The sequence below is a fragment of the Tenrec ecaudatus genome, chromosome X (genome assembly GCF_050624435.1).
Source record: "Tenrec ecaudatus isolate mTenEca1 chromosome X, mTenEca1.hap1, whole genome shotgun sequence".
In the NCBI taxonomy this organism is placed as follows: domain Eukaryota; kingdom Metazoa; phylum Chordata; class Mammalia; order Afrosoricida; family Tenrecidae; genus Tenrec; species Tenrec ecaudatus.
The window spans coordinates 84,781,985-84,795,267 of NC_134548.1; the positions used below are offsets into that span (position 1 = coordinate 84,781,985).

General features: G+C 38.4%; 1 protein-coding gene and 1 pseudogene across 2 annotated transcripts in view; one reads left to right on the top strand and one right to left on the bottom strand.

Annotated features, from left to right (window-relative positions):
* ATP7A (ATPase copper transporting alpha) overlaps positions 1–13,283 on the top strand; it is a 164,133-nt gene that overhangs the window by 84,901 nt on the left and 65,949 nt on the right. For both annotated transcript variants that reach the window (XM_075539506.1, XM_075539507.1), the window contains 3 exons: positions 626–829; positions 6,324–6,487; positions 13,035–13,196. In XM_075539506.1, the coding sequence (XP_075395621.1) occupies positions 626–829; positions 6,324–6,487; positions 13,035–13,196 (530 nt within the window). The remainder of the gene's footprint in view (positions 1–625; positions 830–6,323; positions 6,488–13,034; positions 13,197–13,283) is intronic.
* On the bottom strand, positions 11,292–11,813 carry LOC142433915 (NADH dehydrogenase [ubiquinone] 1 alpha subcomplex subunit 2 pseudogene; annotated as a pseudogene).

The following is a 13,283-nucleotide window of genomic DNA, read 5'->3' on the forward strand; positions in this document are numbered from 1 at the left end:
GTTGATTGTTAGAAATAGTGTGCTATCTAGCCTCTTAGGCTTTCTTGCAGGTGTTCTCATATATACAAGTACATGCATACAAAAGTTCAATGGAGTAATACTGCAACACTATTTAGAAAATTGAATTTGGTTCCATGTAGTCAATCCTGAATTGAGTTAGTTCCAGGATATATATTGTTTACATGATGATAAAAATTTGTTGCAAAAATGAAAGGGGAATTAAGATGTTTGTGGAAAATTCCATTATTTTTTAATTCCATTTGTCCACAAACTTTCTGATTCTCCGTCATAGAAATTACTCATTAGCAGACTACACTGTACTGGATGTAGGGTAAGGGGAGAATGGCAAAAATAATGGCTGGAAGAACTTGCTTTAACTAAAGTTTTGCATATTCCGTTTAGCTCAGATTTCCCTGGGAACTATGGTTGAACTATGTTGAAATTGGAAGTCACTGCCTGGAAAATGTAAAGGTCGAATATTGTTGAAGGCTTAAGTAGGTGCTTGCTGGCTTTAAATGAATGGGTTGGCAGTGCCTAGACTCGCAGGTTGTGGAACATAACAACGATATAGCTGGAGAATGATCCATATCGCAAATGAAAAGTATCTTCTTTTCCTTTCCATCAGACATGAATGAGCCATCAGTATTAATAGCTCAGCCCTCATCGGAAATGCCACTTCTGGCTGCAACTAACGAATCTCATGCTAAAATGATGACACCAATTCATGATCAGGAAGAGACAAAGACTTCTAAGTGTTATATACAGGTCACTGGCATGACTTGTGCTTCCTGTGTAGCAAACATTGAAAGGAATTTAAGAAGAGAAGAAGGTAAGAAACTCTCAAAGCTTTTTATTCGTATAAGTGGTTTGGGGATCCTGCCCTTTTGTCACTTAGGTATTTTGTAACTGTCTGTTTGATTCTTGCCAAGGTCCCGTAAAGACTATTAGTAGCATGTAGAACGGGCCTGGTTTTCTGAAAGCAAGTTTTTGTTAATGCTGTGCTCCCTCAGATAACGTTCTTTCTCGTTTGCATCACGATCATACTTTAATATTGATGGAATTTGTAGAAAAGTTAAAGGGAGCAAAATTCCTGTTCTCTATGGACTTGGCTTACCATGAGTAACTAGAGTTTATGAGCTTCAATATATCAGGACCAAGTATCAAACTAAAACCACTATTTATTTCAAATTCTATTATGCTTTTCCAACATGTTGGTATCTGATCTTCATTTTCATTAAAGCGGTTCAAAATTTGCTTAATGTAAACATTTTAAAATTTTAGGTTATAAAATCTACAATACAATTTAAAAAACCTTTATTAGGTGAAGACTTACAGAGCAGACCATAGTTTTACATTCATACACATTCTGATTCAACTCATCTTTTGTAGTCCCCTCAATGTACTGTCGCTTATCCTACTCCCTGCATGTATTTCCTATTCCTATTCCTCCCCCTTTCCAATTTATTGAGTTTCACCATTGGGTAAGCTGCTCTTTTGGTTGACTGTTTTAATACGGAGGTAAATCCAATTCCAGATCTGAAGAGTGACTGAATGTCATAGTCTCACGAGTTTCTTTAGTCTCTGTCCGACCAGTAAGCCTGGTTTATGATTTTGAGGTTTGTGTCACATTTTTCTTTTCGTTTTAAAAAAAATCATTTTATTAGGGGTGCATGCAAATCTTATCACAATCCATACATACATCAATTGTGTAAAGCACATCTGTACATTCATTGCCCTCATCATTCTCAAAATATTTGCTCTCTGCTTAAGTCCCTGGCACCAGGTCCTCATTTTACCCCTCCTTTCCTGCTCCCCACTCCCTCATGAGCCCTTGATAATTTATAAATTATTATTTTGTCACATCTTGCTCTGTATGACATCTCCCTTCACCCACTTTTCTGTTGTCCGTCCCCCAGGGAGGAGGTCACATGTAGATCCTTGTAATCGGTTCCCACTTTCCAACCCACTCTCCCTCTATGCTCCCAGTATCGCCACTCACACAACTGGTCCTGAAGGGATCATCCACCCTGGATTTCCTGTGTTTCCAGTTCCTATTTGTACCAGTGTACAACCTCTGGTCTAGCCAGACTTGCAAGGTAGAATTGGGATCATGATAGGGGGGAGGGGAGAGGAAGCATTTAGGAACTAGAGGAAAGTCATATTTTTCATCGTTGCTGCATTGCAACCTGACTGGCTCTTCTCCTCCCCGCGACCCCTCTGCAAGGGGATCTCCAGTGGCCTACAAATGGGCTTTGGGTCTTCACTTCGCTCTCCCCACCTTATTCACTATGGTAAGAGTTTTTGTTCTGATGATGCCTGATACCTGATCCCTTCGACACCTCGTGATCGCACAGTCTGGTGTGCTTCTTCCAGGTGGGCTTTGTTGCTCCTGAGCTAGATGGCCACTTGTTTACCTTCAAGCCTTTAAGACCCCAGAAACTATATCTTTAGATAGCCAGGCACCATCAACTTTCTTCGCCACATTTGCTTATGCACCCATTTCTCTTCAGCGATCATATCATGGAGGTGAGCACACAATGATATGACTTTTTTGTTCTTTGATGCCTGATAACTGATCCCTTCGGCACCTCGTGATCACACAGACTGGTGTGCTTCTTCCATGTGGGCTTTGTTGCTTCTGAACTAGATGGCCGCTTGTTTGTGTGTCACATTTTTCTTCCCTTCTATCCTGGCCTTTCTAATGTGAAACCTTTCACAGCTATGGTAGTGGTATCCAGGCACCATCTAGTCATTATCTCAGGGTTGTGGAGACTAATGTTTGCATGGTCCGTTAGCCTATTGGACTAATTGTTTCCATGCATAGTACAGTTTCTATGATTACACATAAATATTTTAGCATATAAATTTGTAATCATACTTAAAGCTTTATAATATAGCCTAATGGACTGGTTAACTATAGAGATATATCATTATATTTAGTAAGACCAAAATCGTAGGTTTAATACTCAGGCAGCCCTAATTTTTATTTGCTCTAATGACACATACTATTATCACAGGGGCTGGATAAATAGGTAAGGATTAGTGTAAGCTTATCCTTAGTATTAGAGATATGATTGAAAGTGCAAAAAGTAATAATAATACTAACTTATGTCCAGTAGCATCACCTTGTGTATGTATGAAAGCACAAACATTATAACAAAATGCGTGCATACAGAGCCATCTCCAGATCAGTGTTATTGTGTACACTTTCTGTCATTTCTACATATTTCATCCTCCGTTATTTCTAATTGAAATTAACTCTCTATCAAAGCTTATATTGCTTATTATTTGAAAAAATTATTTTTTGAAAAAGAAGGTAGGTTGCAAAGCCAAGTGAAGCTCTCAAGGTTCCTGCTTAATTTCTGAAACAAATACTTTTCAGGCTATTCAGAAATACTCTAATACAAGAGACAAGCAATGCTGATTATAAATCTTTTTTTTAACCCATTAAGCTCATTTTTAAATTACTCTTTGCAATCTCTTAGAGAATCTCCGGGTAGTGCAAATACTAGACTGCAAATCATTTTGCTTTGTTAGATACTAGACTACAAATCAAAACATTGGAGATTAAACATACTCAGAGTTTTCTCAGAAGAAAGGTCTGGTGATCTGCTTTTGAAAGGTCCCAAAACACAAACAAATAAAACCCCTCACTGCCATCAAGTTAATTTCAAGTCATATAACTTTGAAATCCCCGTGAAGCACATTTCTGCTATGTAGCAAGCACATGGGGTTGGCATGAGTTGGAATCAACTTGACAACAAACTGGTTTTACCACTTCTTATCCTTAATTGGAGGCCTGGTGGCATAGAGGGTTATATGTTGGGTTTCTAACACCAATTTAGTGGTTTGAATCCACCAGCTGCCTCAGAGGAAAAAACTGAGGCTTACTGCTTCTGTAAATATTTATAGTCTTAGAAGCCTTAGAGCAGCGGTTGTCAACCTGTGGATCGCAACCCCTCTGGGGTTTGAATGGCCCTATCACAGGGGTTGCCTGCTTCATAATAGTAGCAAAAAATGACAGTTATGAAGTAGCAAGGAAAATAATGTTATGGTTGGGGCATCAGCCCCACATGAGGAACTGTATGAAAGGGTCGTGGCACTAGGAAGGCTGAGGCCCACTGCCCTAGAGAGTATTTCTACTCTGTCCTACAGGGTTGAAATAAGTCGGAGTCCGCTCAATGACGGTGGATTTGGTCTTTGAGAAAGATGAGGCTGTCTGCTCCTATAAAGACTTATAAAGCTTTGAAAATCCTATAAAGGCTGGTTAGCTATGAGTTGTTATCTACTCAATTGTGGTGGGAATTTTGGATATCCCTAATTAGGAATATTCATCTATGCTGGGATATTTGGAAGACAGCTTCTTGGCCAACTGAATCGAAGAGATCCATATGTGTACCTATTCCAAAGAAAGGTGGCCCAAAAGCATGCTCAGTCTATAGAACAATATTATCCATGTCACATGAAAGTAAAATTTTGTTGAAGATCATGCGACGAAGCTTACATTAGTACATTGACAGGAAGTTACCAGAATTTCAAACCAGATTCAGAAGAGGACTCGGATCAACTGAGACCATGGCTAATGTCAGATGGATTTTGGCTGAAAACAGAGAATATCACTGAACTATGGAAGTGTATGATATAGAAATTACATTTCCAATAAGATGATTAAAAATTTATTATTAATTGAGAGTTAATACATATATCATATTATTCATTCCTTAATTCAATCACGTCAAGAAGCATTTTGACCAGAGCACAGCATAGCTTCCATAAAATACATTCTTTTGTTCTATTAACAAGTTATGTAGTACTTTCCCTCACTATGGATAAGAGCTTGTAGATTAGTATGCTCTAGACATGTGCATTTTAAGAAATGATTATTAATTATAATATCATGTCTATAATGGTACATTCTTGGTTACTCTATAACAATTATAATAAGTGATTTCCTAAATTCATGTAGCAGTTACATAATCCACTGTCAACGTGAGCAGAAAGATGGGGTCTAGCCTGTCAATCAGGTCGTAGCCAATGAGAACTTTGTGTGGACATGGCCTTCACCTGAGGAATCTGGGAATGCCTGTCTTCCTCCCAGGAGGAAGGACACACACTCTCCCTGTGAGACATTCAGGTTGACAAACCACATGGAACTATGCTGATGGAACCAGAGCCCTGAAGCTGGAGGGGCCGCATGGAGACCCATGCCAGTGCTGAGATACTTCCACCACCACTGAATCCACAAGACTTCCCACCCACTGGCCTGTGATCTTCCTGCATTCGGCGTCATTGCATGTGTTGTATGAGTCTGAAGAAGAATTTATAGACTGATGTCAGACATATAGGCTTATATTGGATTTATGGATTTGATCTGGACTGGTCTAGGATTCTTTCTTAATATACAGTGGCTCTTTGATATAAAACTCACCTCAGGGAGGGAGGGGGAAAAAAAGAGGACCTGATGCGGAGGGCTTAAGTGGAGAACAAATGCTTTGAGAGTGATTAGGGCAAAGAATGTACGGATGTGCTTTATACAATTGATGTATGTATATGTGTGGATTGTGATAAGAGTTGTATGAGCCCCTAATAAAATGTTAAAAAAAACTCACCTTTATATATATGTGAGTATCTCTGCATTTGTTTCTCTAGTCAATTCTGATTAACACAGTTCATTAGTTCCTTTCTCTAGGGATCTTATTAGCTTCTAAAAGTGCATTATATTTAGAGGAATATGCTCTCAACTAATTGCAGTTTCTAAACTTAATTTGTATCCCAATTCAAACTGTTAAACTATTAATAGCTGTAAGATAATTGTGGAAATATGACTATTGTCTGAAAGCTTGATGATATTAGAGAACTACTTGATTCTAAGTTTAATAACAGTATATGGCTATTTTTTTAAGAGCAGAGTCTTTGCCTTTTTGAGATAGACATTTAAATGTTTACCCATTAAATTATATGATGTGTTGATTTTGTTTCACAATAATTTGTGTAGGGTGTAGAGTGATTATGAACATAGATGAAACAAGATTATAAAAGTCTTCTTGATAATTATTGAAGCCAACTGATGGGCACATTGAATTCATTTTGCTGTTCTCTTTATATATGTAAACAAACATTTTCATAATTAGTATTACAAAAAGGGCTCCCATCTTAAGTAGTTTTATTTGGTTTGAGTTCAAAACATGTATAAAATTCAAATAATAAATTTCTTCATATTCACTTTAATCATTACACATTTAAATGAAAGGCACTAAAAATAACTGTTGTATTTTTTTTGTAATGAATAATGTATGTGTGGTTTTTCTCATCAATGATCCTAGGTATATATTCTGTACTTGTGGCTTTGATGGCTGGCAAGGCCGAGGTTAGATACAACCCTGCTGTTATACAACCTCTGATAATAGCGGAACTCATCCAAGAGCTTGGATTTGGAGCTACTGTGATTGAAGATGCTGATGAAGGTGATGGTATTTTGGAACTTGTTGTAAGTAATATTTTCATGCTTTATTAATAAAAATCCTAGAAAAAATTTGATACGAGTTCATCGAAGAGTTCCAAAGATAATTAATGTTTAGGAAAATAAGACAGGAAAGGAAAATTAAGGAAGCTAAAAAATAGAAGGATAATATATAGTTTAATAGTGGTCCTCCAGCATGAAATATCAAAGATTATTGTCATTTCTCTATTAAGAACCAAAAAGGAATTAAATTTGAATGGTAATGAAAATCAAATTTTTAAAACATGGCACGAGTCATACCTAGAAACATAAAAGATAAATCCCAAATGCATGAAAGACTTTAACCAGGTATAAAACATGGCTTTGAAATACTCTTTCTCACTTGCATACAAAAGGGAACAGACTGTAGAGGTCACCAAGAAGGGGGAAGGCAAGGCAAGGCAAACAAAGCAATGGGACTGACATCGAAGGGTGGTAGGTGTTCCCTTGGGCGAGGAGGAGAGTGGAGGTCCACAAGAGAGAGAGGGGGAGGGAGAGAGGAGTGATCTGGAGAGGGCTGGGATAGGCTACTGGGGGACGGACGAATAGTTTGAACTGTTGCATGCAAAGGTGATGATCTGCAGTGTAACCCCCTCACCCACCCCACCTAACGCACAGTAAATAAACCACACGCATACACACCATGCACACAATAATCATTCTCTTCATCCTGGCAAGTCAATTACTGAGATTCTTTCCCACAAAAATATGTGTGTAATCAGCAGCAAGACAACTGCTATTCAACATTGCACTAGACGTCCAGGGCAATTAGTCAAGGGGAAAAAGTTATTCAAGTCAGGAAGGAGGAAATAAAACTTCCCCTTTTCACAATGACATGATCCTCTATCTATAAAACTGCAGCATTATTAAAGTTCATAAATGAATTCAGTAAAATGGAAGGTTAATGCACAAAGATGACTTAGGTGTCTATCTATCAGCAGTGAGCAAGCTGAAAAGGAAATTCATGAAACAATACCATTTTAACAGTGTCTAAAACAATAAAGTATTTTTTAAAAAAAGAATAAAGTATTATCTTAGTTATCTAGTGCTGCTAAACAGAAATACCACAAATGGATGGCTTTGACAAACAAACTTATTCTCTCAAAATGTAGGAGGCTCCAATGATCTTTAGCTTAGGAAAATGTAGAAACACAGGATCTGAAACTGGGAAGTAAAATAGAACTTCTATGCAAAGCTTAAGAAACATCTAGAATCCTCCAGGAGGGAAATGATTGGCCATCCGGAAAGAGACAGTTTTAATGCAAGAATAGGAATTTGCATCAACCACTTAAAAATGAGAAGGATGAGATTCAAAATTTACAGAATATCATTGTAAGTCAAGCTATGCAACCCAATCTGATATGAAGAGAAAAGAACATGAATATAATAAGCTCATGAATATAATAAGCTAAAGGGACATCTACACCAATGTGTTACAAACAAGAACAATTTAAAAAATAGCTATGAATGTTTTCAGTTATGTGGGAAGAGTTGATGGAAAGAGAGGCTCCTGAAGAACTGGTTAAGCAAACTAGCAATGAAGATGAAATGTATAAAATTATCTTGAATGACTATGACTTTGATTATGAATATTGTTAGAAAAAAAATTCCTTATGGAAAAGGTTCTTCAACAAATAAAAAGGAAAGGATTTCTCTTCTTTCTCCCCAAAAGCAGAAACCTAGAGAAAGAGCTGATGATAGTATAGGAACTTCCTTCTGATGTTGAAGATGATGCTGGGGAACTGAGTAGAGGGTGTACGTGGAACCTTACCTGCGAAACTGTTTGAGAGAACAGCTTATAAACAGGATCAGAAAACAGCAGAAAATTTTGATGAGGAAGATGTAATTTCACAACAAGACCATAAAGAAGAAACTAACAAATTTGAATTAGAAATGCAACAGTGTTAAGAAATGAATTCCAGGAATTGATGGACTACCAATTGAAATGTTGCAACAAGTCGATGAAACACTAGAAGCCCTCACTCCTCTGTACCAGGAAATTTGAAAGACAGCTACTTGGCCAACTGTCTTGAAGAGATCCATTTTTTGTACCCATTCCAATGAAATATGACCCAACAGAATGTTAAACTATAGAACAATATTACTGATACCATGTGCTAGGAAAATCTTACTGAAGATCATCCAACAGCAGTTGCAGCAGTACATTGACAGGAAGCTGCCAGAAGTTCAGACAGGATTCAGAAGAGGTCTTGGAACAAGGGATGTCATTGGTGATGTCAGCTTGATCTTAGCTGAAAGCAGAGTACCAGAAAGATGTTTTATTGACTATGCCAATGCATTCGACTGTGTGGACCATGATAAACTACGGATAACCTTGAGAAGAATGGGAATTCCAGAACACTTCATCATGCACATGATGAGCCTGAATGTAGATTGAGGCAGTTAGGCAAACAGAGCAAGGGAATACTGCATGGTTTAAAATCAGGAAAGGTGTGCTGTGCGTCAGGGTTGTGCCCTCTCACCATCCTCATTCAGTGTGTATGCTGAGGAAAGCATCAGAGATGCTGGACTATATCAAGAAGAATATGGCTTCAGGATTGCAGGAAGGCTTATTAACAACTCGCAACACTCAGGTAACACAACTTGCATGCTGAAGTGAGGAGGACTTGACACTTGCTGGTGAAGAATGGCAGCTTTCCATATGGATTGCAACTCAATGTGAGGAAGACCAAAATGCTCACAACTGGACCAATAGATAACACCGTGATCAACGGAAGAACGGTTGAAGTGGTCAAGGATTTTGTCTGGCTTGGGTCCACAATCGGTGCTCATGGAAGCAGCAGTCAAGAGATCAAAATATGCATTGCATTGGGTAAATCTGCGGCATAAGACCTTTTGAGTATTGAAAGGGATGTTATTTTTGAGGACTATGGTGTGCCTGACGAAGCCATGGTATTTTCAGTTCCTCATATGCATGTGAAGGTTGCACATTGAATAAAGAAGACCGTAGAAGAATTGGTGCTGGAGAAGAATAATTCAAAGTGCCATGGACTGCTAAAAGGACAAACAGATCATCTCTCTTGGACGAAGTATGGCCAGAGTGCTCTGAAGAGGCAAGCCTGACAAGGCTTTGCCTTACATACAGGAGAGGCCAGTTCTGGAGAAGGACATCATGTTTGGGAAAGTAGAGGGACAGCGAAGGAGGGCAAGGCCCTCGAGATGGACTGCCACTGACTGCCACAGCGGCCTCAAGAATAAGGAACAGTTGTGAGGATGGCGCAGGATCAGGCAGTGTTTCCTTCTGTTGTACCTGGGTCACTGTGGGACGGAACCAAGTCAGATGGCACCTAACAACAACAACATGCTTCATTAATTTTGCTTTAATATTTATGTTTTCCTGCAGCTTGTTTTAGGTTAACTTTGTTCTTTTTCCAGTTTCTGAAGGTGAACGGTTAGGTTAATGATTTGAGTTTTTTCTTCTCTTTCAATATAGGTGTTTGCATGTAAAGATTTCCATCTTTTATTTCAATTATTGAACTCTTCATGTACAAGCTTGCTAAATGGCATTATGTATATTTTTTCTTTACTGATTTCCTGTATTTGGTGAGACATTATCTTAAAAAAATCTTTACACGTGGTTTCCTATAGGTCTTCAAACATTTAAAATACCCGATACAAGTATTTGTAGGCTTCTATTAATTGTTATTTTCTCTGTGTATTGACTATAGTTGCTGTTTCTTCACATGTCTCTTAATTTTTATTGAAAACTGAACATTTTAATTAATATGGTATATTAACTCTAGAAATCAAACTGACTACGACACCCTTCAGAATTTGTTTCAAAATTTTTCTTAACCGATTCTGTTGAATTTGTCTTATTTGTGGCCTCTGGAAATCTCTGCTTGATTATCTTAGTGATCAGCTAATGATTGGACAGAGATTTTCTTGGAATGCCTGGAATCAGTAAATCTCTCAGTCTTTGCTAATAGACTATGTTTAGGGTACAACTTCAACAGCTACAAGCTGTTAGTCCTTACTTTGTGCTTGTGCAGAGCCTAATACAAGTCAGAGGTTAGAATTTAGGGCTTTTAGTTATTTTTCTGAGCATGTGCACAACCATGGAGGCGTCTACAGCGCTGCATTTATGTGTGGGCTTCCAGAGTCCCACGAATAAGTTGGAGTTCTGGGCCCATATACTTTTTCAGCTTTTTTCTTTCGAACTTTTTGACTTGCTTTCTGTTTTACCCAACTGTTATCTACCACCACAGGCAGCCACACCATTAAATAATGGTCTCTATTTTAGAGGAGGCCTGTAGGCTGCTAACCCTCAGGTCATTATTTCGAAAGCACCAGCAGCTCCACAGGAGATAAATGAGGCTTTCTACTCTTGTAAAGAGTTACAGCCTCAGACCCACAGGGACAGTTTTGCCCTATCCTGTCAGGTTGCTATGAGTCAGAATGGACTCGGTGGCAATGGGTTTGTTTAGTTTTTTACAAATTCTACCAGCAAAAAGGCTTATTGCATTGTTTGAGCACTAGTCAACATTCGTATCCTTGTAAGAGGGGTTTTCCTGGAACTGTCAGACACTTTTAATAGCGACAGTTTTCTGGAAATGAGATCTTAGAGGAGTTCCAAGCTAATTCGGCCCTCTCTGATTACTTTAACGATGCCTTTTTAATAAAAAAAAAACCATGATTGTGGGTTATTGACTTCAAAAGCTACTGTGGAGCTGAAAGGAAAGTCAATGTAGTACGGTACAACAATATTCTTTTTTTTACAACAATATTCTTGTTGATATTCAGTTGTTTTTCTTTCTTTTTTTTTGACAGAATAAAGATTTATTTTTATATTACAATGTTTTGCCTCAATGATTGAACAGTAAGGGGTAGGGGCAGGGGAGTGAGGAAGAGGACATTTTGAGATAGCATTTTACAGCACAAACTTTATAGAGAGCAGGAAGATGTGTCTTTCCATATTGTACTCAGTCCAGTAGAGCCCAGGCCTGGGCTGCTGCTCTTAGCCCTCCGTCGAGGCTTCAGACTGTGCCGTGCAGCACGTTCTCCACAGCTCGGGTGACCTGATCAGCACTGAGGTTGTTCAAAGAGACATTCTTCTCCTGGCCAAATGCGTAGCGGGCCCAGAGCTTGGCTTGTACATCGGAGCACTCGCGGATTAGGATGGGTAGGTCGAGATTCGTCTTCTTCAGCTCCACGTACTTTTTCTCGATGAAGTCCCTAACGCCCTGGCTACCCGGCGAGCGCTGGCATAAGTGGATGCGAACCTCCCGAAGTGGCAGCTTTGCCCCGACGCTTCGCGCAGCAGCGGCCGCCGCCATCTTCACATACCCCACAGTTGTTTTTCTTAATACATACTTTCTGTTCTGCTATGACCCTTTTAACTTCCAACTAAAGAAAAACAATTATTTTTTTACTGCTTTTGCTAGTTTTTTCGTTGCTTTTATGAAGAAAATTTTCAGAGGTCTTTTATGAGGAATTCCCTCACTAGATACCTTTGGATAAGTATTTCTTAATATGTAGATTCTCTTTTGTTAGTTTACAATGTCTTTCACTAGTTGGTTAGACAATTCTGTGACGTTTTGCTATTGCTTTTTGGAAAAGGATTTGAGGTCTTTGCACTATCATTTCAGATATTCTGCTCTGTCAACTTAGAATTTAACACCCAACGAAAATACAAGTTTACTCAAGATATAGGCAAATATATATTTTTCAGCATACGAATACAAAATACTTTTGCTCCCTGTGTGGACTGAATTGTGTGTGTCTCCCAATATGTGTTGTAAATCCTAACCTCTATTGCCTGAGATTATAATCCAATTTGGGAATGAGCTGTATGGAATGAGTTGCATTTTTTGTGTTAATAAGACAGGATTAGTACAGGTGTGTCTTAAGGCAGTCTCTTTTGAGATATTAAAGAGACTAAACAAGCAATTGAGAAAGCAGAGATGGAGGAAGGTAGATGCCAAGTCACATGGATACATTCAAGGAACCAGGGAACAGAAGCCAAAGATAAAAGAACCTTCCCCTAGAACAAACATAGAGAATAAAGCTTCCAGAAGAGCTGATACCCTTAATTCAAACTTCTAGGCTTTTAAATTTCTGTTTGTTAAATCCATTCACCTGGATTTTCTTAAAAATAAAATCCGTCCTATTCTAGCGGCACTAAATCTCTAAGACACTGCTCATTATCCTCACCAAAAGTAATACTAAAACCAGGATGAAAACTGCAGAGGGAAGGCAGGCATTGGGGATAAGAAATGATGCTGGATGTGAAATTCTGTGTCACTTAGGAGTAGTGACAGAAAAAGTAGGGCTTTGAAAATGAGACCCTGACATTTTCAAGCCTGTTACAGCTGGGGGCAGAACTTTGCTTCATGTGGTATAAAAATGGTATTCTAATGATCATGTCATGTTGAAAGCATGTTAAGGGTTCAGCTATGATCCTATGTGGTAATCTTGTGTTGTGGGTGCCCTTTTAGTTAAAAGTAATAATTCTACTCATGCTTAAAGGGGATAAAAGTATATTTCTGAATAACCAAGCCTTTGTCTTTAATAGGTGAGAGGGATGACTTGTGCTTCGTGTGTGCATAAAATAGAATCTACCCTAACAAAACACAGAGGGATTTTCTACTGCTCTGTTGCTTTGGCAACCAACAAAGCACACATTAAATATGACCCAGAAATTATTGGTCCCAGAGATATTATCCATACAATTGAAGTAAGTGCCATGATTGCATTTTCTATCCTTCCCTATTCAATCAGTGTACTCTTGAATATCTTCTATTTTGCATATGATATAGTGAAA